This window comes from Pristiophorus japonicus, chromosome 15 (genome assembly GCF_044704955.1).
Source record: "Pristiophorus japonicus isolate sPriJap1 chromosome 15, sPriJap1.hap1, whole genome shotgun sequence".
NCBI classification, from domain to species: domain Eukaryota; kingdom Metazoa; phylum Chordata; class Chondrichthyes; family Pristiophoridae; genus Pristiophorus; species Pristiophorus japonicus.
In genome coordinates this window covers 125,056,174-125,077,982 of record NC_091991.1, presented here as the reverse complement: position 1 = coordinate 125,077,982, position 21,809 = coordinate 125,056,174, and the positions used below count along the sequence as shown (strand labels likewise).

At 43.6% G+C, this 21,809-nt stretch overlaps 1 protein-coding gene across 4 annotated transcripts in view; it reads right to left on the bottom strand.

Annotated features, from left to right (window-relative positions):
* The window catches only part of abat (4-aminobutyrate aminotransferase), a 287,947-nt gene that overhangs the window by 56,652 nt on the left and 209,486 nt on the right, over positions 1-21,809 (bottom strand). For all 4 annotated transcript variants that reach the window (XM_070900891.1, XM_070900892.1, XM_070900890.1 and 1 more), the window contains one exon: positions 7,053-7,102. In XM_070900891.1, coding sequence (XP_070756992.1) covers positions 7,053-7,102 — 50 coding nt within the window. The remainder of the gene's footprint in view (positions 1-7,052; positions 7,103-21,809) is intronic.

Genomic DNA, 21,809 nt, shown 5'->3' with positions numbered 1-21,809 from the left:
TGTAGCCAGCTGTGCAGTCCAAAAATGACCCACATCGATGTTTTGTGTCCACAGGTTTTGCCTGCTTACTGTAAGCTATTTGTCAGATGGAATAGTCTAATTGTAATTCATGCATAGTCTGAGGATTAACAGTGAAAATTTTATTTTGGTTCGCCACAGATAATTCTTCCACGTACAGTTTGACCTCGTTGCTCCAAAGCATCATTATGTGTATCCGAGAAGCAGAGTGACACTGAAGGCCATCACATGTCTGCAAAGTGAGTACAACCAAGATCCAGAAGACTTTACACTGTTTTGCTGAGCCACAGGAGGACTGCACACCCGTGGTAGAATCATCCACAGAGTTGTCTTTGGTTTGTGCCACTGGGCCTACTAGAAAAGACCAGGGTATACATCAGCCACATTTGACAGGTGCTACACCTTCCACACTCCACCACAATGGAGGTGGGCACTTGTCTGTTTCATCAGGCTAGTCAAAATATCCATGACACTGTACAGCCCAGATGCACAATGACAGGATGATATTGCATAACATTACGCTATTTGGTGGGGCACTGTTGGCACAATAGGTTGGCTCTCTAGTTAACCTGCTCACTGTGCTAGCGGGAAACCAGCAACCCTCCTACTTGGAGCTCCAGGATGATGCTTTTACAACTCCCTTCTGTCCTCTGAAGGCCAGTCTGCAGAGGTTGTGGAGCCATATGGGGGTTGGAGGAGAGTTGTGGGTTCCTCTGTAACTGATGTTCCCCCAAATCTAGAAACTGACTCTACGGACGATTCTTCGAGTCATGGGTCACCCCAAAGCTTGGTAGCCTGTTCCTTCGTAAATCTGTAAATAGAACAAATGTGCTTGGTTTCAGAATTAAATATTAAAATGTCGCCTTCTTTAAACAGAATTGTTTATTAATTTGTTACCTATTTTAAAATAGTAAGCAGAACTACTTAACTTCAAGCATCATTGAGACATAAAATATTTTTCTAATATTTTATATTTCTTCTACTTAAAGTAATTTATATAGTTTTTAACTACATGAAAGATTTTTATTTACCTGTAATATTTTACAAGGTCATGTGAGTAATTGGTTTCTTTTTAATCATTTTTTGTCCAGTGTTGTTTTTTTCTCTTCCACGACAGTTCTCCATTCCCATTTCATAACCAGATTTGAAACCTATGGCAGGGTTTCTTTTTCAGCCTCCTTGGTGCAATTCTTACAGTTCTGGAGTTTTCTATTGCATTTTATTCTTTGGCTTCCGCTGTCATTATAATACTTCCATAATCTAAGGAGCTTCTTAGAGCACCTCTCAAAGCTTGCTGTCTGTTAGCTGATCCTCCTCTCACCTCTAGTCTCCAACTTCTCTCTCTCACCTTCATTGTGGCCTTTATCAGTACTACAATGGTCATGGTTTCTGTGAGCATTGCTCTATTGTTCCTCCTAAGCTTCAAAGTGTCACACCACGCGTTTTTTTTCTTCTCCCTGTAACTTCAGTGTTGAAATCTCAGAGCTGTGGAACTTATCTCCCTCAGCCTTCTGCACAGAATCTTTTTAAAACTCAAGTATCTTGTCTTATGTCGTACTCTTTTCAATCTTCATGATATTCTGACCCATAGGCCTTGGCCCTTTACATAAATTTCTCAATACATTTAATGTAACTGTGATGGTCTCTCCTAGTTGAGACATCTAAATCATTTTTTTCGCAATAACGTTGCACGGCAACCTTTTCCAAACTGTCCACTCAAAGCATTCCATTGAGTGTGGTACAATTATATAGAAGGAAGTCATTGCTCCATTATCATCATGCTAGCTCTCTGAAAGAACTTGCCATTTAGTTCCATTTCCCTGCCCTTTGACATATCCTTTAAGTTATTTTCCCCTCTTCAAGTATTTACCCACTTCCCTTTTAAAAAGCTGATATGAATTCTGCTCCCACCGCTGCTTCTGATACCGCATTCATGCCCTGAGAACCCTCAGTGTAAGAAAAAGTTTCTCCATTTCCCCCCCCCCCACCATTTGTTCTTTTGGAGTCTATTCCAATGCTTTCCTAACCGGCCTCCCATCTTTCACCCTCCAGAAGCTTGGGTTCATCCAAAAATCTGATGCTCTTATCCTAACACCCACAAGTTCTGTTCTCCCATCACCCATGTGCTCGCTGACCTACAATGGCTCAGTGTTCTGGCAAAGCCTCGATTTTAGAATTCTCATCTTTGTTTTCAAATCCTTCCATGGTCTCACCCCTCCCCCTTCACCAAACAGTATGCGGCCCCTCATTCTTCCGAGCAAAGTGTAACATCTCTCACTTATCTCTATTACAATTCATTTGCCAATTACATGCCCATTCTGTAACTTTATTAATGTCTTCTTGTCTTTTGCAATGCGATTAGACTTATTGCACATACTGAGCAAGCATCAATGTTGGAAAAAATAATTTGTAATGCTGCATTTTGCATAAATCATAGAATGGTTACAGCACAGAAGGAGACCATTCGGCCCGTCGAGCCTGTGCCGGCTCTCTGTAAGAGCACTTCAGCTAGTCCCACTCCCCGTCCTTTCCCCGTAGCCCTGCAATTCTTTTTCCTTCAGGTATTATTTAATTCCCTTTTGAAAGCCACAATTGAATCTGCCTCCACTGCCCTTTCAAGTAGTGCATTCCAGATCCTAACCACTCGCTGTGTAAAAAAGTTTTCCCTTATGTCGCCTTTGAATCTTCTGCCAATCACCTTAAATCTGTGTCCTCTGGTTCTCGACCTTTCTGCCAATGGAAAGAGTTTCTCTTTATCTACTCTGTCTAGACCCCTCATAATTTTGAACACCTCTATCAAATCTCCTCTCAATCTTCCCTGATCTAAGGAGAACAACCCCAGCTTCTCCAGTCTACCTACGTAATTGAAGTCCCTCAGCCCTCGAACCATGCTTGTAAACCTTTTCTGTGTCCTCTCTAAAGCCTTCAAATCTTTCCTAAAGAATTGGACGTAATGCCCCAGTTGTAGCCGAACTAGTGTTTTATAAAGATTCATCATAACGTCCTTGCTTTTGTACTCTATGCCTCTATTTATAAAGCCCAGAATCCCGTATACTATTTAACTGCTTTCTCAACCTACCCTGCCACTTTCAATGATTTGTGCACATATACCCCCAGGTCTCCCTGTTCCTGCACTATACCCTTTAGTTTCTCGTTCTTCCTACCAAAATGTATCATTTCACACTTTTATGCGTTAAACTTCATCTGCCACATGTCCGCCCATTCCACCAGCCTGCCTATGTCTTTTTGAAGTGTTTCCCTATCCTCCTCACTGATCACTATACTTCCAAGTTTTGTGTCATCTGCAAATTTTGAAGTCATGCCCTGTACACCACATCCAAATCATTACTATATATCAAGAAAAGCAGTGGTCCTAGAACCGACCCTGGGGAACACCACTGTATACCTTCCTCCAGTCTGAAAAACAACTGTTCACCACTACTCTCTGTTTCATGTCACTTAGCCAATTTCTTTTCCCTGCTTTCTTCTTTAAGTGCTGTGGTGGTGGTAGTACAGGGTGGGTTTTGGGCAGGTGGGTAATGAGGTGAGCTAGAAACTCACCCGTTGCTATAGAAATGAAGTTTGGTCTATTTTAACATCTGGGCCTCATTTAAATCCTGCCGGCCAATATCTTGCTAGAAACAGGTGGGAAGTCAGTGGAAAATGGTGTGGCCTGGAGGCTGCCTGCCAAGGCTGTCTCGCGGGGCTGTTGTGCTCAGTAAGGGGCAAAGTCCACGGCAGGGAGGGCCCAAGCTTTCCTTGCGAGGCCTTGTTTGGGCCTCTTCTGGCCATGTCTCCTTTTTCCGCTGTTTTTACCTGGTGGAAAAACCACAGTGCCTTTCTCACTCAGTCCCCCAGTTAAAATTGTATGTGTAAAGAAGGAATCTGTTGGCTTTGGGAGGGTTTCCATATCTGCTCAGTAAAGCAGGTTAAAATTTGGAAGGATGGATTCCTTGCGGCCATTCACTGGGTAAGTAACCTGGACGCTTTTCCCATTCTGCCCAAAGTAGAGTTAAAATCACCCCTGGTATTGGGTCAACCTTGTAGTTTGGACTGGAGTCATGTGTAGGTCAGACCATGCAGGAGGGGTTGGTTCCGTTCCCTGAGGCACATTAATCGGATTTTTTAATAATACGGCAGCTTTCAGGTATCCTGGTGCTTGCCCGTAAATTACCAGTGACTTTGAATTCAATTTCATAACTTGGTCTGTTGGGAATTCAACTCGTAACCTCTGGGTTACTAGTCCAGTGCCATAACTACACTACTCTATGTAATTTATACGTTTTAATGCCCAGATTGCAATCTCCAACTTGGTAGTAAGGGAATAGTTCTGAAATTTCTATTTGCTTTTTTTAATTCCTTAATCATTTGGGCCAGAGGTCTGACATACATGTACTGAACATGCATTTCCCCATTCATACACGAAGCAGTAAAATATGCTTTTTGTTTTAAACTGACAAAAGGAAGTAGAAATCTGGAAGATCCCAATTAAATTCAGTTTTAATTTAGAAATAAAAATACTGGGTGATGCAGTGTGTTGATGTACCATCATAGGGTGGTAGAATACAGGGTTGTGGGCCCCATTTCTCCAAATAGTACCTTCTTAATCCATGTGTTCTATCATGAGGGGCATCAAGGAAAGGCCAGACAAAAGGATTGAGGGTGATTTACCCATGGTTCTAAACATGGTGCTTATTAGCTTTTGGCTGTACTGGCAGAGCAACGGGCTGGAATTTGCGGTCGGAGGCGTACCTCTAGAGTACGCCTCTGACCCCGCCCAAAAATATGAATCTATCTGCTGGTGCCCGGGCTTCAGAGATGTCGGGTCCTGGGCCTGCAGGATTACACCTGCGTAAAGGCCCACGGATCCCAGGGACGCAGGCAGTTCGAAGCGTCCCTGGGATCACATGGTATCCCAATTAGCATATGAAGAATCCCCAAATAATTAAATAATTTACACAACAGGAATAAAAATAAATGTTCCCATTGTCACATCTAATTAAAAGTCCCTTTAATGAAGCATTTACAACAGAAATTAAATTTTTTGAAAATTACTTTTAAATATTTTAATCTGGGCCAAAATTTACATAATTAAAAAAAATGTTTGTGGATGATTTTATATTAAAATATTTTTATTTAACATTTATATTAACCCTTATGCTGGTGAAAGCAGGCCCTAGCAGGCGTAAGGGGTTTGTGGGCATTTGCTGGGCAGTAAAGAAAGAAGTAGTACACAGTAAAATAATGGGACTAAAGGCGGACAAGTCCCCTGGACCTGATGGCATGCATCCTAAGGTCCTAAAAGAAGTGGTTGCAGAGATAGTGGATGCATCAAGCAGAGTCAACATGGTTTTGTGAAAGGGAAATCATGTTTGAAAAATTTGCTGGAGTTCTTTGAGGATGTAATGAGTAGGGTGGATAAGGGGGAACCAGTGGATGTGGTGTATTTGGATTTCCAGAAGGCATTCGATAAGGTGCCACATAAAAGGTTACTGCACAAGATAAATGTTCACGGGGTTGAAGGTAAAATATTAGCATGGATTGAGGATTGGCTAACTAACAGAAAACAGAGTCGGGATAAATGGGTCATTTTCCAGTTGGCAAATAGTAGCTAGTGGGTTGCCACAGGGATCAGTGCTGGCGCCTCAACTATTTACAATCTATATTAATGACTTGGATGAAGGGGCTGAGTGTAATGTAGCCAAGTTTGTTGATGATACAAAAATGGGTGGGAAAGCAAATGGTGAGGAGGACACAAAAAATCTGTAAAGGCATATAGACAGGCTAAAAGAATGGGCAACTTTTTGGCCGATGGAGTATAATGTGGGAAAATGTGAGGTTATCCACTTTGGCAGAAAAAATAGAAAAGCAAATTATAATTTAAATGGAGAAAAATTGCAAATTGCTTCAGTACAGAGAGACCTGGGGGTCCTTGTGCATGAAACACAAAATGTTAGTATGCAGGTACAGCAAGTAAAGACAAATGAAATGTTGGCCTTTTTGCAAGGGGGATAGAGTATAAAAGCAGCCTGTTACAACTGTACAGTGTATTGGTGATGCCACACCTAGAGTACTGCGTGCGGTTTTGGTCCCTGTTTTTAAGGAAGGATATACTTGCATTGGAGGCTGTTCAGAGAAGGTTCCCTAGGTTGATTCCGGAGATGAGGGGGTTGATTTATGAAGATAGGTTGAGTAGGTTGGGACTATACTCATTGGAGTTCAGAAGAATGAGAGGTGATCTTATTGAAATATATAAGATAATGTGAGGGCTTGACAAGGTGGATGCAAAGAGGATATTTCCACTTATAGGGGAAACTAGAACTAGGGGCCATAGTCTCAGAATAAGGGGCCGCCAATTTAAAAGTGAGATGAGGAGGAATTGCTTCTCTCAGAGGGTTGTAAATCGATGGAATTCTCTGCCCCAGAGAGCTGTGGAGGCTAGGTCATTGAATATATTTAAGACGGAGATAGACAGATTTTTGAGCGATAAAGGAATAATGGGTTATGGGGAGTGGGCAGGGAAGTGGAACTGGGCCCATGATCAGATCGGCCATGATATTATTAAATGGCGGAGCAGGTTCGAGGGGTCAAATGGCCTACTCCTGCTCCTATTTCTTATGTTCTTAAAGACTTGCATTTATATAGTGTCTTTCATGACCACTGGACTTCTCAAAGCGTTTTACAGTCAATTAAGTACTTTTGGAGTGTAGTCACTGTTGTCATGTAGTTTTACAAATAGTCCAACACTGCACCAGGAAAAGTGATTTGTGGGTTGGTGCGGTAGATGTTGTGGTGAATTTTGATAGATCACAGGTTCTGGGTTTGCACGCATGTGCAGCGCATGAGGAATACCGGAACTTGCAGTATCTTTTACAAGGCTTACGATGGCGTACTCTGTGTGTAGACCATCATCGGCCCTGCAAAAATTCGGGCCTTATAGTTGACTGCCCAGCCTCTCAGCAAGGCACTGGTGCACTGTGCCCTAAAGAGGGCAAGAAAATGAATAGGGGCCATCAAAAAAAAATCATACTTACCAGATTGTTTGGATTCTGCAGCAATTTGATTAGTGCAGGATGGTTGTAACCTAAAATATAAAAAAACAAATTACCAATATGCCTTGAACGTTTCATCAATGTTGACTTTGATATTTTTGTTTTAAACACTCAACAATATTTCGGGTCAAGAAATTGCAGCTTACACCTTGAAAGCAAATCAGTTTTCAACTATCCTTTATCATGCAGGCTTGAGGTATTTAGTAAATATGTGAAGATCAGCTCTATAATTGTTGGTATGTCTCAATCAAATTTCATTTTAAGTGAAATATATGAAAATTAAATTCAGCACTTGCAAGTTTTTTTTTAATTAAGTAAAAAGTATCACATCTTTAAATGGCCAATCCTTGAATAAGTCCAGTAGCATACGTAGTAGTGAGCTTATTGAGTTTGTCTCTAAACAGATTCCATCACACCACAATCAAGCAGCAAATAGATAGAAATGCTCAAACACAGCTCAGTCACACAATCCTTGTACGAGGATAAGCACCACTCTATCGTTTAAGTCCTTCTATTACTGAACGCCCTGTGATCATACCAGGGAGGTCCCTCGCTGTAAACTGGCATTCCTCCAAACATCCAGCCATTCATGATTGACCTTGTTCTCCCACAGTGCTCACATCTTCTGTTATTGGTTGCTGCAACCATCACCATATCGTAGGCGGTCCCTTGAATGAGGATGACTTGTTTCCACATGAGTTCATAGATGTTTCATAGATGTTCAATGAAGGACCCGATGTTCCAGTCCTGAACTCCAATTGAAGGAGTGGAAGATGCCTGTGCGTGGATTTTTTTAACGTATGGTGACCGTTGCACACCAGCCACCACACGGGCTTGACAAAGCTAGGCTTTTATCTAGTGACAAGGGTTAACCAGGATGACTGGAGATCTGCTCTGCTGCACGGACCTAGTGTGCACACATATCGCAGTGTGGGCAGGCCTGTGCTGCCCCGGGACCTCGACTCTTCTGGGTCCCGTGCCCTCATTCACCGCACCTCCGCCACGATCTCTCGCTGCTTCTCCGCCACAAACATTCACCGCACCTCCGCCACGATCCCTCACCGCTCCTCCGCCACGAAAACACTCGCCGCACCTCCGCCACGATCTCCCGCCACACCTCCGCACCAAACATTTACTGAACCTCCGTCACGATCACCCACCAAATCTCAGCTACGATCCCTCATCAGGATAGTGTTGAAAGCAGAGTAAAAAATATCGCAAGTTGCATCACACACATAGGGGGCCAATTTCGCGATGTATGCTGATGGCAGCTCTACCTCTCCGTCATCTCTCTCCACCCCTGCACTGCCTTAGTGCTGTTAAACTATCCACGTAACTGAAGTCCCTCATCCCTGGAATAATTCTTGTAAATCTTTTCTGCACCCCCTCTAAGGCCTTCACATTCTTCCTAAAGTGCGGTGCCCAGAATTGGACACAGTACTCCAGTTGAGGCCGAACCAGTGTTTTATAAATGTTCATCATAATTTCCACGCTTTTGTACTCTATACCTCTATTCATGAAGCTCAGGATCCCGTATCAACTGCTTTCTCAACCTGCCCTGCCACCTTCAATGATTTGTGTGCATATACCCCCAGGTCTTTCTGTTCTTGCATCCCCTTTAGGATTGTACCATTTAGAATATATTTGCTCTCCTCATTCTTTCTACCAAAATGTATCACTTCGCACTTTTCTGCGTTAAATTTATTCTGCCACGTGTCCGCCCTTTCTACTAGCTTGTCTATGTCCTCTTGAAGTCTATCACTATCCTCCTCACTGTTCACTATAAGTTTTGTGTCATCTGCAAATTTTGAAATTGTGCCCTGTACACCTACAACCAAATCATTCCTATATATCAAGAAAAGCAGTGGTCCTAGTACCGACCCCTGGGGAACACCACTGTATACCTTCCTCATGTCTGAAAAACAACCGTCCCCCACTACTTTCTCTTTCCTGTCACAGCCAATTTTGTAGCCAAGCTGCCACTGTCCCTTTTATTCCATGGGCTTCAACTTTGCTGGCAAGCCTATTATGTGACACTTTGTCGAACACCTTTTGGAAATCCATGTATACCATGTCAACCACATTGCTCTCATCAACCCTCTCTGTTACCTCATCAAAAAACTCGATCAAGTTCGTTAAACATGATTTGACAAATCCGTGCTGGCTTTCCTTAATTAATCCACAATTGTCCAAGTGACTGTTAATTTTGTCCCTAATTATTGTTTCTAAAAGCTTCCCCACTACCGAGGTTAAATTGACTGGCCTATAGTTGCTGGGTTTATCATTACACCCTTTTTTGAACAAGGGTGCAACATTTGCAATTCTCCAGTCCTCTCCAGCTGATCAAATTGGCCCTCCTGTGTAAAATATCCATTGGTTACCTCACAAACTATCTCTGTTGATATAATGGAAATTTAAATGAGCTTTCAGAAATAGTTAATCAATTTTCAAGTGCATCCAGTATTTTGCAATGTGGCTTCACACTGAATGTTTGTGAACTGTTAATCAGAACATTGTGATCCAGTACTCATTGCCATAGAGGAAAAAAAATTTTTTTCATGGGGACTAGAACTTCTGGCAATGTTTTGCCAGAGATTAATAGGAAATCCCTTGGATTGGCTTCAAAAATAACAGCTGGAAATACTTTGAGGAATGTTATTACAATTACCCCGACAGTAGTGCCAACCTCAGTAAAGACTGAACATATGTGTGAAGTTTTCTTTTGGACACAGATACTGTACAGTCTGACAAGACTGCTACAAGAAGCATCAAAGACATCCAATATAATCTTATCAATCACCAACAGTTACATTTGTGGATCTTTTAACAACAAGCTGTGTTTTGGCAGGAAGACTTCCACTAATAGTAGCACAACAAATAAATACAACTATAAATGTGAAACATGTTCTATATTTGTTCCCTCCCCCACAAACTTGAAGCGTCGGTCAGGGATTACTCACAAGGCTTCTGAACTCAAAGTTAATGTTTTCCGACATTCTAAAAATCATTTCATGATTTTTTTCAACAAAATATTCAACACAGTTGTTCTTCCTGAATGGTCAGGATGGAAGACCAATTCAGTGATGTTATTATGAATCTGACGACGTGTGCGTGTTTATAGAAAAAGTGGTAAATTACAGCATCTGTCCTAATGTAGATAGAAACATAGAAAATAGGTGCAGGAGTAGGCCATTCGGCCCTTCGAGTCTGCACCACCATTCAATAAGATCATGGCTGAACATTCACCTCAGTACCCCTTTCCTGCTTTCTCTCCATACTCCTTGATCCCTTTAGCCACAAGAGCGATATCTAACTCCCTCTTGAATATATCCAATGAACTGGCATCAACAACTCTCTGTGGTAGAGAATTCCACAGGTTAACAATTCTCTGAGTGAAGAAGTTTCTCCTCATCTCAGTCCTAAATGGCTTACCCTTTATCCTTAGACTGTGACCCCCGGTTCTGGACTTCCCCAACATCGGGAACATTCTTCCTGCATTTAACCTGTCCAGTCCCATCAGAATTTTATGTGTTTCTATGAGATCCTGTCTTATTCTTCTAAACTCCAGTGAATACAGGCCCAGTCGATCCAGTCTCTCCTCATATGTCAGTCCTGCCATTCCGGGAATCAGTCTGGTGAACCTTCGCTGCACTCCCTCAATAGCAAGCACGTCCTTCCTCAGATTAGCAGGCCAAAACTGAACACAATATCCCAGATGAGGCCTCACCAAGGCCCTGTACAACTGCAGTAAGACCTCCCTGCTCCTATACTCAAACCCCCTAGCTATGAAGGTCAACATGCCATTTGCCTTCTTCACCGCCTGCTGTACCTGCATGCCAACTTTCAACGACTGATGCACCATGACACCCAGGTCTCATTGCACCTCCTCTTTTCCTAATCTGCCGCCATTCAGATAATATTCTGCCTTCATGTTTTTGCCCCCAAAGTGGATAACCTCACATTTATCCACATTATACTGCACCTGCCATGCATTTGTCCATTCACCTAACCTGTCCAAGTCACCCTGCAGCCTCTTAGCATCCTCCTCACAGCTCACACCGCCACCCAGCTTAGTGTCATCTGCAAACTTGGAGATATTACACTCAATTCCTTCATCTAAATCATTGATGTATATTGTAAATAGCTGGGGTCCCAGCACTGAGCCCTGCAGCACCCCACTAGTCACTGCCTGCCATTCTGAAAAGGACCCGTTTATCCCAACTCTCTGCTTCCTGTCTGCCAACCAGTTCTCTATCCACGTCAATACATTACCCCCAATACCATGTGCTTTAATTTTGCACACCAATCTCTTGTGTGGGACCTTGTCAAAAGCCTTTTGAAAGTCCAAATACACCACATCCACTGGTTCTCCCTTGTCCATTCCACTAGTTACATCCTCAAAAAAATTCGAGAAGATTTGTCAAGCATGATTTCCCTTTCATAAATCCATGCTGACTTGGACCGATCCTGTCACTGCTTTCCAAATGCGCTGTTATTTCATCCTTAATGATTGATTCCAACATTTTCCCCACTATTGATGTCAGGCTAACCGGTCTATAATTCCCTTTTTTCTCTCTCCCTCCTTTTTTAAAAAGTGGGGTTACATTAGCTACCCTCCAGTACATAGAAACTGATCCAGAGTCGATATACTGTTGGAAAATGATCACCAATTCATCCACGATTTCTTGGGCCACTTCCTTAAGTACTCTGGGATGCAGACGGTCAGGCCCTGGGGATTTATTGGCCTTCAATCCCATCAATTTCCCTTGCACAATTTCCTGACTAATAAGGATTTCCTTCAGTTCCTCCTTCTCGCTAGACCCTCGGTCCCCTAGTATTTCCAGAAGGTTATTTGTGTCTTCCTTCGTGAAGACAGAATCAAAGTATTTGTTCAATTGGTCTGCCATTTCTTTGTTCCCCATTATAAATTCACCTGATTCTGACTACAAGGGACCTATGTTTGTCTTCACTAATCTTTTTCTCTTCACATATCCATAGAAGCTTTTGCAGTCAGTTTTTATGTTCCCAGCAAGCTTCCTCTCATACGCAATTTTCCCCCTCCTAATTAAACCCTTTGTCCCCCTCTGCTGAATTCTAAATTTCTCCCAGTCCTCAGGTTTGCTGCTTTTTCTGGCCAATTTATATGTCTTCCTTGGATTTAACACTATCCCTAATTTCCCTTGTTAGCCATGGTTGAGCCACGTTCCCCGTTTTACTTTTACTCCAGACAGGGATGTACAATTGTTGAAGTTCATCCATGTGATCCTTAAATGTTTGCCATTGCCTATCCACTGTCAACCCTTTAAGTATCATTCGCCTGTCTGTTCTAGCCAATTCACGTCTCATACCATCGAAGTTATACAACAAGATTGCTAATTTGTCTTTTCTCATTACACATCACCCAGTCTAGAATGGCCAGCCCTCTAGTTGGTTCCTCGACATATTGGTCTCGAAAACCATCCCGAATACACTCCAGGAAATCCTCCTCCACCGTTTGCTACCAGTTTGGTTAGCCCAATCTATGTGTAGATTAAAGTCGCCATGATAACTGCTGTACCTTTATTGCACGCATCCCTAATTTCTTGGTTTGATGTTGTCCCCAACGTCACTACTACTGTTTGGTGGTCTGTACACGACTCCCATTAGCGTTTTCTGTCTTTTGGTATTCCGCAGCTCTACCCATACAGATTCCACCTCATCCAAGCTAATGTCCTTCCTTACTATTGCATTAATTTCCTCTTTAACCAGCAACGCTACCCCACCTCCTTTTCCTTTTTGTCTATCCTTCCTGAATGTTGAATACCCTGGATGTTGAGTTCCCAGCCTTGGTCATCCTGGAGCCATGTCTCCATAATCCCAATTATATCATATTCGTTAATAGCTGCCTGCGCAGTTAATTCATCCACCTTATTACAAATATTCCTCGCATTGAGGCATAGAGCCTTCAGGCTTGTCTTTTTAACACACTTTGTCCCTTTTGAATTTTGCTGTAATATGGCCCTTTTTGATTTTTGCCTTGGGTTTCTCTGCCCTCCACCTTTACTTTTCCTCTTTCTATCTTTTGCTTCTGCCCCCATTTTATTTCCCTCTGTCTCCCTGCATAGGTTCCCATCCCCCTGCCATATTAGTTTAACTCCTCCCCAACAGCACTAGCAAACACTCACCTAGGACATCGGTTCCGGTCCTGCCCAGGTGCAGACCGTCCGGCTTGTACTGGTCCCACCTCCCCCAGAACCGATTCCAATGTCCCAGGAATTTGAATCCCTCCCTCCTGCACCACTCCTCAAGCCACATATTCATCTGAGCTATCCTGCAATTCCTACTCTGACTAGCACATGGCACTGGTACCAATCCTGAGATTACTACCTTTGAGGTCCTGCTTTTTAATTTAACTCCTAGCTCCCTAAATTCAGCTTGTAGGACCTCATCCCATTTTTTACCTATATCGTTGGTACCTATATGCAGCACGAGAACTGACTCCCCCTCCAAAATATCCTGCAGCCGCTCCGAGACATCCTTGAGTCTTGCACCGGGGAGGCAACATATCATCCTGGAGTCTCGATTGCGGCCGCAGAAATGCCTATCTATTCCCCTTACAATAGAATCCCCTACCACTATAGCTTTCCCACTCTTTTTCCTGCCCTCCTGTGCAGCAGAGCCACATTATCCCATTTAATTAAAGGGTTCTTTTTTCAAGTTAGCTCTAATGTGGAAATCAATGGAGGCATGTGTACACAATAATCCACAATCGCCAAAGACAGCTAGAAAGGACCTGGTGAAAGAGTAGAGGCTGATGGGCCATGAACTTGGCTGCTGCTGCCTTCCCCTGATGAGTCGTGCCCCCCAACAATACCCAAAATGGTGTATCTGTTTTGGAGCAGGATGACCGCTGGGGACCCCTGCATTACCTTTCTTCCACTGCTCTGCCTGATGGTCACCCATTCCCTATCTGCCTGAGTAACCATTACCTGTGGTGTCACCAACTCATTAAATGTGCTATTCATGACATCCTCAGTACAGCAATCCAAATTTCATCAATGGTTAGAAAAGAAGCTTGAACACTCTGAAGAGAATAGCTTGTAACTGGTGACAGCCCGAGACTTGGTTTCACTGTTCATATGTCCTTGTATCACAATTTTGTACACTCCAATACTGGCCGAAGACCGAAGGAAACTGCCAATCTTTGGCTCCCTTTCTACCCCCCGCCCCCCTGCCTCCCCCCAGAGCTTGTTTCTTTTTTCTTTTTTTCTCCTTGTCTCCAATAGCAGTTGGTCATTATCCCGCCATTCACACCCTATCTTGACTAATGTTTTTCTAACTCCTGGCATTACCATTTGAATTTGGCCCATCATCCCTTTTGTCTCTCTACTCTCGACAGGGACTTCAAGCTGTCTCTGCTCTACTCTCTGGAACCCGCTTACTAAAACTGTTCTCATCTCTCTACCTTTTAAAAGCATTCTAGAAGCCTATCTTTTCAACCATGCTTTTGGTCATCTTTCCCAATTCCCATTATTGTGTGACATCGTTTTCTTTTCCAGGAGGCACCTTGGGATATTTTATTCTGTTCAAACTACTATATGAATGCAACCTATTTAATTCAACCTCTGCCACAACCTGTTCCCTCCACCCTTTTATTTTTTTCTGTGTTTCCCATGGCGGCTGGTAATTATTCCGTCGTTCACACTCTATCTAGACTAATCTTTTGTTTCCTAACTTGAGCCATTAACATCTCAATTTGGCCCATCATCCATTTTGTCTCTCAAATCTCTCCTGCCTTCCACCCGATCACAGACCTTCTCTTTTGTTCTTTCCTCCACTCCTCTCTTTCAGTGTTTCTTGCACTTCCTTAAGAATCTGTTACATTTCAAACTTTTGCCAGTTCTGACGAAGGGTCATCGACCTGAAACTTTAACTCTGTTTCTCTCTCCACAGATGTTGCCCGACCTGCTGAGATTTCCAGCATTTTCTGTTTTTATTTCAGATTCCAGTATCCACAGTGTTTTGCTTTTGATTTATTGTTTAATTCAAAGTCTCCACAGCCAAATGAACGTGTGGACAACCTGTTCCCAGGTTTCTGCAGCTAAGAAATTAGAAATTTCTGCTTAGGTGACAAATTCTCCCTACCAGTGGGCCTGCCTGATGTGATAAACCAGAAGCATTTTTATCTATCATGGATTAGTTGCTGGTCACAGTGTACACGGGGTTTAAGTACTACTAGCTGTTTCTGCAAGCTACAGAAAATGCACATTCCAGACAGACCTCAGAATAAGGCCTTGATGTCTTTAGATTGATTATTGCCATTGTCTTGAATGGGGGATCTATTTGCAGCTTTTTCAAAGTATTAGGTGAATGGAATAACCAAACCCATTAATCTATGAACATCCTGTGGGACTGCTCAGTGTGCATTGTTGGTTGGCAGCTTTTTTATGTGGCAAAGTGCTATACAGAAAGGAACACTACTCTTGGCAGGTTAGTTCCATATGGCAGGTCATAAATATTGTAATATAACAACTTCCATTGATATAGTGCCTTTAACATTAAAACATGTCTTGAGTCACTTCACAGTTGGTGTATGGAAAGCGGATTCTGAACGAGGAACAAGTAATTAGGAAGGGTAAACAAAAGCTTTGTTGAAAAGTTGGATTTTGAGGAGTTTGTAAAGGAGAGAGAGGTGGAGGTGAAAGGGTTAAGGGCAAGAATTCCAGAGAGTAGGATCCAGGCAGGTGAAGACTCTGCTGTCAATAATGGGGTGAAGGGAGGTGGAACGTCCAGAGTAAGAGGAATGAAAAATTTAGTTGTAATGTGGGAAACGTGGCAGCTAATTTGCACACAAGCAAGCTCCCACAAACAGCAATATAATAACTAGATAATCTATTTTTTTCTTATGTTGATTGAGGGATAAATATTGGCCAGGACACTGGGGATAACTCCTCTGTGCTTCTTCGAAATAGTGCCATGGGATCTTTTATGTCCACTTGAGAGGGCAGAGGGACCTCGGTTTAACATCCCATCTGAAAGATGGCACCTCCGACAGTGCAGCGCTCCCTCAGAATTGCACTGGAGTGTCAGCTTAGGTTTTTCGTGCTACAGGTTCCTGTGGAGGACTGGAAAAGGTTGCAGACATACTCTTGAGGTGACAAAGGAATGCATAATGTTTTATATAGCGCAGGAGTTGCAGTAGGGGCAGAGGCAGGCAATGTTGAGGAGGTAGAAGTAGGCAGTTTTAGTGATGAAGAGCATGAAGTCTGAAATTCAAATCAGGGTTGAACAGGGTCTTAAGGCTATGAGCAGTCTGGTTCAGCCTGAGACAGACTAGGTGGGGGATGAAATCAATAGCAAGTGTCATAAATGATGGCTTTGCTCTTCCCAATACTGCCATAAAACACCTGAACTGAACAGATTTACAACAGGCAATGAAGAAATTATAGCTCCAGTCATAGGGCCCAAGTTTCCACATGATTTGCGCCTGATTTTTAGGAGCAACTGGTGGAGAACGGACAACTTAGAAATCGCAGTTCTCCACATTTTTTTTTCTGCAGTTCTAGTCAGGTAGAACAGTTCTACTTTGGAACAGAATTTTTTCTTCAAAAGGGGGTGTGTCCGGCCACTGACGCCTGATTTCAAAGTTTCCACAGTGAAAACGTACTCCAAACTAAAGTAGAATGGAGCAAGTGAAGATTTTTGTAGAACTGAAAAAACCTTGTCTACACATTAAAAAATCAGGCGCAGGTTACAAATTAGGCGTCCAGAACGAGGTGGGGGGGAGGGGGGGGAAGGGAAGTCATTAAATTCTACAGTAAATCCTTATTTATACTTCTACAAATATTATACAAATAAATCCAACCTGAATAAACATTTATAAGCAAAGAAAAGATGAAATAAACCATCTTCCTACCTGTGTGAAAGTGCTTCAGCCAGCCTCACAAGTTCGTTCGTTCGTTCCCAACGGCAGGGGGGGAGGAGGAAGACGTTCCCGACGGCGGGCGGGCGGGAGGGAGGGAGTGCGGGACCGCCCGACCGACCGCCCGCCTGCCCGAACGCAGCGGGGGGGGGGGGGAGGAAGACGTTCCCGATGGCGGGCGGTCCCGAACGCAGCGGGGGGGGGGGGGGGGCGGGGGGGGGGGGGGAGGAAGCCGTTCCAGACGGCGGGCAGGAAGGAGACAGTGAGAAGGCTGCAGGAAGCCTCAGTGCTGATGTGCTGATGGCAATGTGCTTTTATTAAAAAATGTTCAAAAATTAAACAGCTACAAAGAACTACAAAAATGGCCGAGTGCCAATGTTTCCTTCACACTGCGCGTGCGCGAACGCTCCAACGCGCACACGCAGGGTTGCCGGCAGGAAAAAAACTAATTTAAATAGTACCCGCCCCCTCCCACTTACAAAATCGGCGCGAGTGTAGGCTCCGCCCCCCCTGGGCGCTGCGCCAAACAGACAAGGAGCTGCAGGGCTCTCCAGAATCGCGAGTTTTTTTTCCGGCGCCGTTTTAGGCACGAAAAACGGGCGCCCAGCTCGGAGGGGCGCCCGTTTTTTATCGTGTGGAAACTTGGGCCCATGGTGTCAGATTCAAGAGTCATCAATCAATATGTTACTGAAATGTAATTCAAAAATATTCATCAGGACATATATTTTACAAAAGGTGTTGCTACCAAGCCTCATTAAACAAAAAGTCCACAGCCAGAGTACTGCGTGCAGTTCTGGTCACCACATTACAGGAAAGATGTGATTGCACTAGAAAGGGTACAGAGGAGACTTACAAGGATGTTGCCAGGACTGGAGAATTTTAGCTATGAGGAAAGATTGGATAGGCTGAGTTTGTTTTCTTTGGAACAGTGGAGGCTGAGGGGAGACCTAATTGACGTGTATAAAATTATGAGGGACCTGGATAGAGTGTATAGGACGGACCTTTTCTCTTAGCAAAGGGGTCAACAACCCGGGGGAATAGATTTAAAGTAATTTGTAGGAGGTTTAGAGAGGATTTGAGGGGAAACTTTTTCATCCAGAGGGTGGTGGAGGTCTGGAACTCACTACCTGAAAGGGTGTTAGAGGCAGAAACCCTCACCACATTTAAAAAGTACTTGGATATGCACTTAAAGTGCCATAACCTACAAGGCTACGGACCAAGAGCTGGAAAGTGGGATTAGGCTGGATAGCTCTTTGTCAGCCGGCACAGATATGTCAGAATGGCCACCTTCCGTGCTGTAAATATCTATGATTCTATGAAACAACATTGCTTTGATACCGCCTACCAAAGCAAAATGAATCCGTATTTCAATTTTAAATCCAATAATACTGTTATCTCAGCAACAAAGTTAACCAATGGTTGATCATTGTCACTTTAGTCTAGTCCAGTCTTGATAAAAGCACAGCTGATTCATACACAATATTCAAGATTGGAGACTCAGTTTACCGCTACAATTCAATTCCAGAAAGGGCGAATAGCCCCCTCAGTTTACCTCCTTTCTCCCACCCATCCCAATCCATCACCATACAGTTCCCCGTCAAGAGGCCGAGTTACGAATAGGCTGCTAAGTTTGAATGAATACTAAACTTAGCTCTCTGGGTGAGAGTTCAACAGCGAACAACTACTGTTACCTTACAGCTCTAAAGTATTTCTCTTCAGCTCTCCTTTGAGTTTATCTGGAAACTTTCCTTGTGCATAATTCCCTGATAACATTTAGTTTGGTTAACTGCTGGAATTAATTTTGAAGTGATTTGTTTTAGGTGCAAATTTTGTTTCCTCATGCTGGGGTATAGTTCCTCAGCCACTGGCCACCCTTCAGTACCCTGTCCAAGTCCTCATTCTTCATGTGAGAGCCGAGACAATGGGTACCAGTAGGCATTTTGTCAGTATAACAACTAAATCCAATCCTCATATCCACATCCTCATATCCACAAGTGCGCACATTACAACATGGGAAACTGAATTCTCACCTGGAACTGGAAGCCTGACTGATTGTTTTCCTCCCTAACTCGAGGCTCTTAAGCCAACAGTCGCACCATACCTGCTGCCTCTGCTGAGAGCAGATAACTCAGCACAGACTGAGAAACAAATCTGGGAACCTTCTGGTCTGCATGGCTTGGGTCTACAGTGTCATTGGGGCCCACAGGAGCTGCTGGTAATGGAACAGGATATCTGCATCAAATATAAATATTAGAGAATTTTCTTTGCTGATTATTCAATTGTGCATAATACCAGAATACTTAATCCCAGCACAACCATTTTCAGCAACTTAGCTGTATACTCATCGAGAGAGCAGCTCAACAGAGGGACAGCGAAGCCCAAAAATGGGCGGCAGTCGGGAGAGCAGCTCAACAGAGGGAGAACGAGGCCTATAAAAGGGCAGCAGTCAGGAGAGCAGCTCAACAGAGGGAGAACGGGTTCAGGTTCAAAAGGCGAAAAAGTAGGAAGAAATCGAGTGTGACGTCACAGCCAAGCGGGTAAGTGAATAGCTGGTCGACTGGTGAGTAGTTTTTCTTTTTTCTTTATCTTTTTCTTTTCTTATCAGTAAGAAATCTTTGGCGCTGTTATCAATTAGGTTAATTTAAGGGTTAAGTCATGGCGGGAGAGCCCAGACCTGTGTCATGCTCCTCCTGTACTATGTGGGAAATCAGGGACCCAGTGTACCGGACAACTACATGTGCAGCAAGTGTATCCAGCTGCAGCTCCTGTCAAACCGCATGACGGTACTGAAGCTGCGGATGGATTCACTGTGGAGCATCCGTATTGAGGATGTCGTGAATAGCACGTTTAGTGAGTTGGTCACACCGCAGGTAAAGGTTACACAGCCAGATAGGGAATGGGTGACCATCAGGAAGAGCAAGGGAAGACAGGTAGTGCAGGGGTCCCCTGCAGTCATCTCCCTCCAAAACAGATACACCGTTTTGGGTACTGTTGGGGGAGATGACTCATCAGGGGAAGGCAGCAGCAGCCAAGCTCCTTAGGTGGCTCTGCTGCACAGGAGGGCAGGAAAAAGAGTGGGAGAGCTATAGTGAAAGGGGATTCTATTGTAAGGGGAACAAATAGGCGTTTCTGCGGCCACAAACGAGTCTCCAGGATGGTATGTTGCTTCCCTGGTGCAAGGGCCAAGGATGTCTTGGAGCGGCTGCAGCGCATTCTGGAGGGTGAACAGCCAGCTGTCGTGGTACATATAGGTACCAATGATATAGGTAAAAAATGAAATGAGGTCCTACTAGCTGAAATTAGGGAGCTAGGAGTTAAATTAAAAAGTAGGACCTCAAAGGTAGTAATCTCAGGATTGCTACCAGTACCACGTGCAAGTCAGAGTAGGAATTGCAGGATAGCTCAGATGAATACGTGGTTTGAGGAATGGTTCAAATTCCTGGGACATTGGAACCGGTTCTGGGGGAGGTGGGACCAGTACAAACCGAACGGTCTGCACCTGGGCAGGACCGGAATCGATGTCGTAAGCGGAATGGTTGCTAGTGCTGTTGGGGAGAGTTTAAACTAAAATGGCAGGGGGATGGGAATCTATGCAGGGAGGCAGAGGGAAGTAAAAAGGGGGCAAAAGCAAAAGGTAGGAAGGAGAAAAGCAAGAGTGGAGGGCAGAGAAATCAAGGGCAAAAATCAAAAAGGGCCACATTACAACATAATTCTAAAAGGACAAAGAGTGTTAAAAAAACAAGCCTGAAGGCTCTGAGTGTCAATGCGAGGAGCATTCGTAATAAGGTGGATGAATTGACTGCGCAGATAGCTGTTAATGGATATGATGTAATTGGGATTACGGAGATGTGGCTCCAGGGTAACTAAGACTGGGAACTCAATATCCAGGGTTATTCAGTATTCAGGGAGGACAGACAGGTAGGAAAAGGAGGTGGGGTAGCATTACTGGTTAAAGAGGAGATTAACGCAATAGTAAGAAAGGACATTAGCGTGGATGATGTGGAATCTATATGGGTAGAGCTGCGAAACACCAAGGGGCAGAAAACGTTAGTGCGAGTTGTGTACAGACCACCAAACAGTAGTAGGGAGATTGGGGGATGGCATCAAACAGGAAATTAGGGATGTGTGTAATAAGGGTACAGCAGTTATCATGGGTGACTCTAATCTACATATTGATTGGACTAACCAAACTGGTAGCAATACTGTGGAGGAGGATTTCCTGGAGTGTAAAAGGGATGGTTTTCTAGACCAATATGTCGAGGAACCAACTAGAGAGCAGGCCATCCTAGATTGGGTCTTGTGTAATGAGAGAGGATTAATTAGCAATATGGTCATGTGGGGCCCCTTCGGGAAGAGTGACCATAATATGGTAGAATTCTTCATTAAGATGGAGAGTGACACAGTTAGTTCAGAGACTAAGGTCCTGAACTTAAAGAAAGGAAACTTTGATGGTATGAGACATGAATTGGCTAGGATAGACTGGAGAATGATACTTAAAGGGTTGACGGTGGATAGGCAATGGCAGACATTTAAATATCACATGGATGAACTACAACAATTGTACATCCCTTTGTGGCGTAAAAATAAAAAAGGGAAGGTGGCTCAACCGTGGCTAACAAGGGAAATTAGGGAAAGTGTTATATCCAAGGAAGAGGCATATAAATTGGGCAGAAAAAGCAGCAGACCTGAGGACTGGGAGAAATTTAGAGTTCAGCAGAGGAGGACTAAGGGTTTGATTAGGAGGGGGAAAACAGAGTAGGAGAGTAAGCTTGCAGGGAACATAAAAACTGACTGCAGAAGCTTCTATAGATATGTGAAGAGAAAAAGATTAGTGCAGA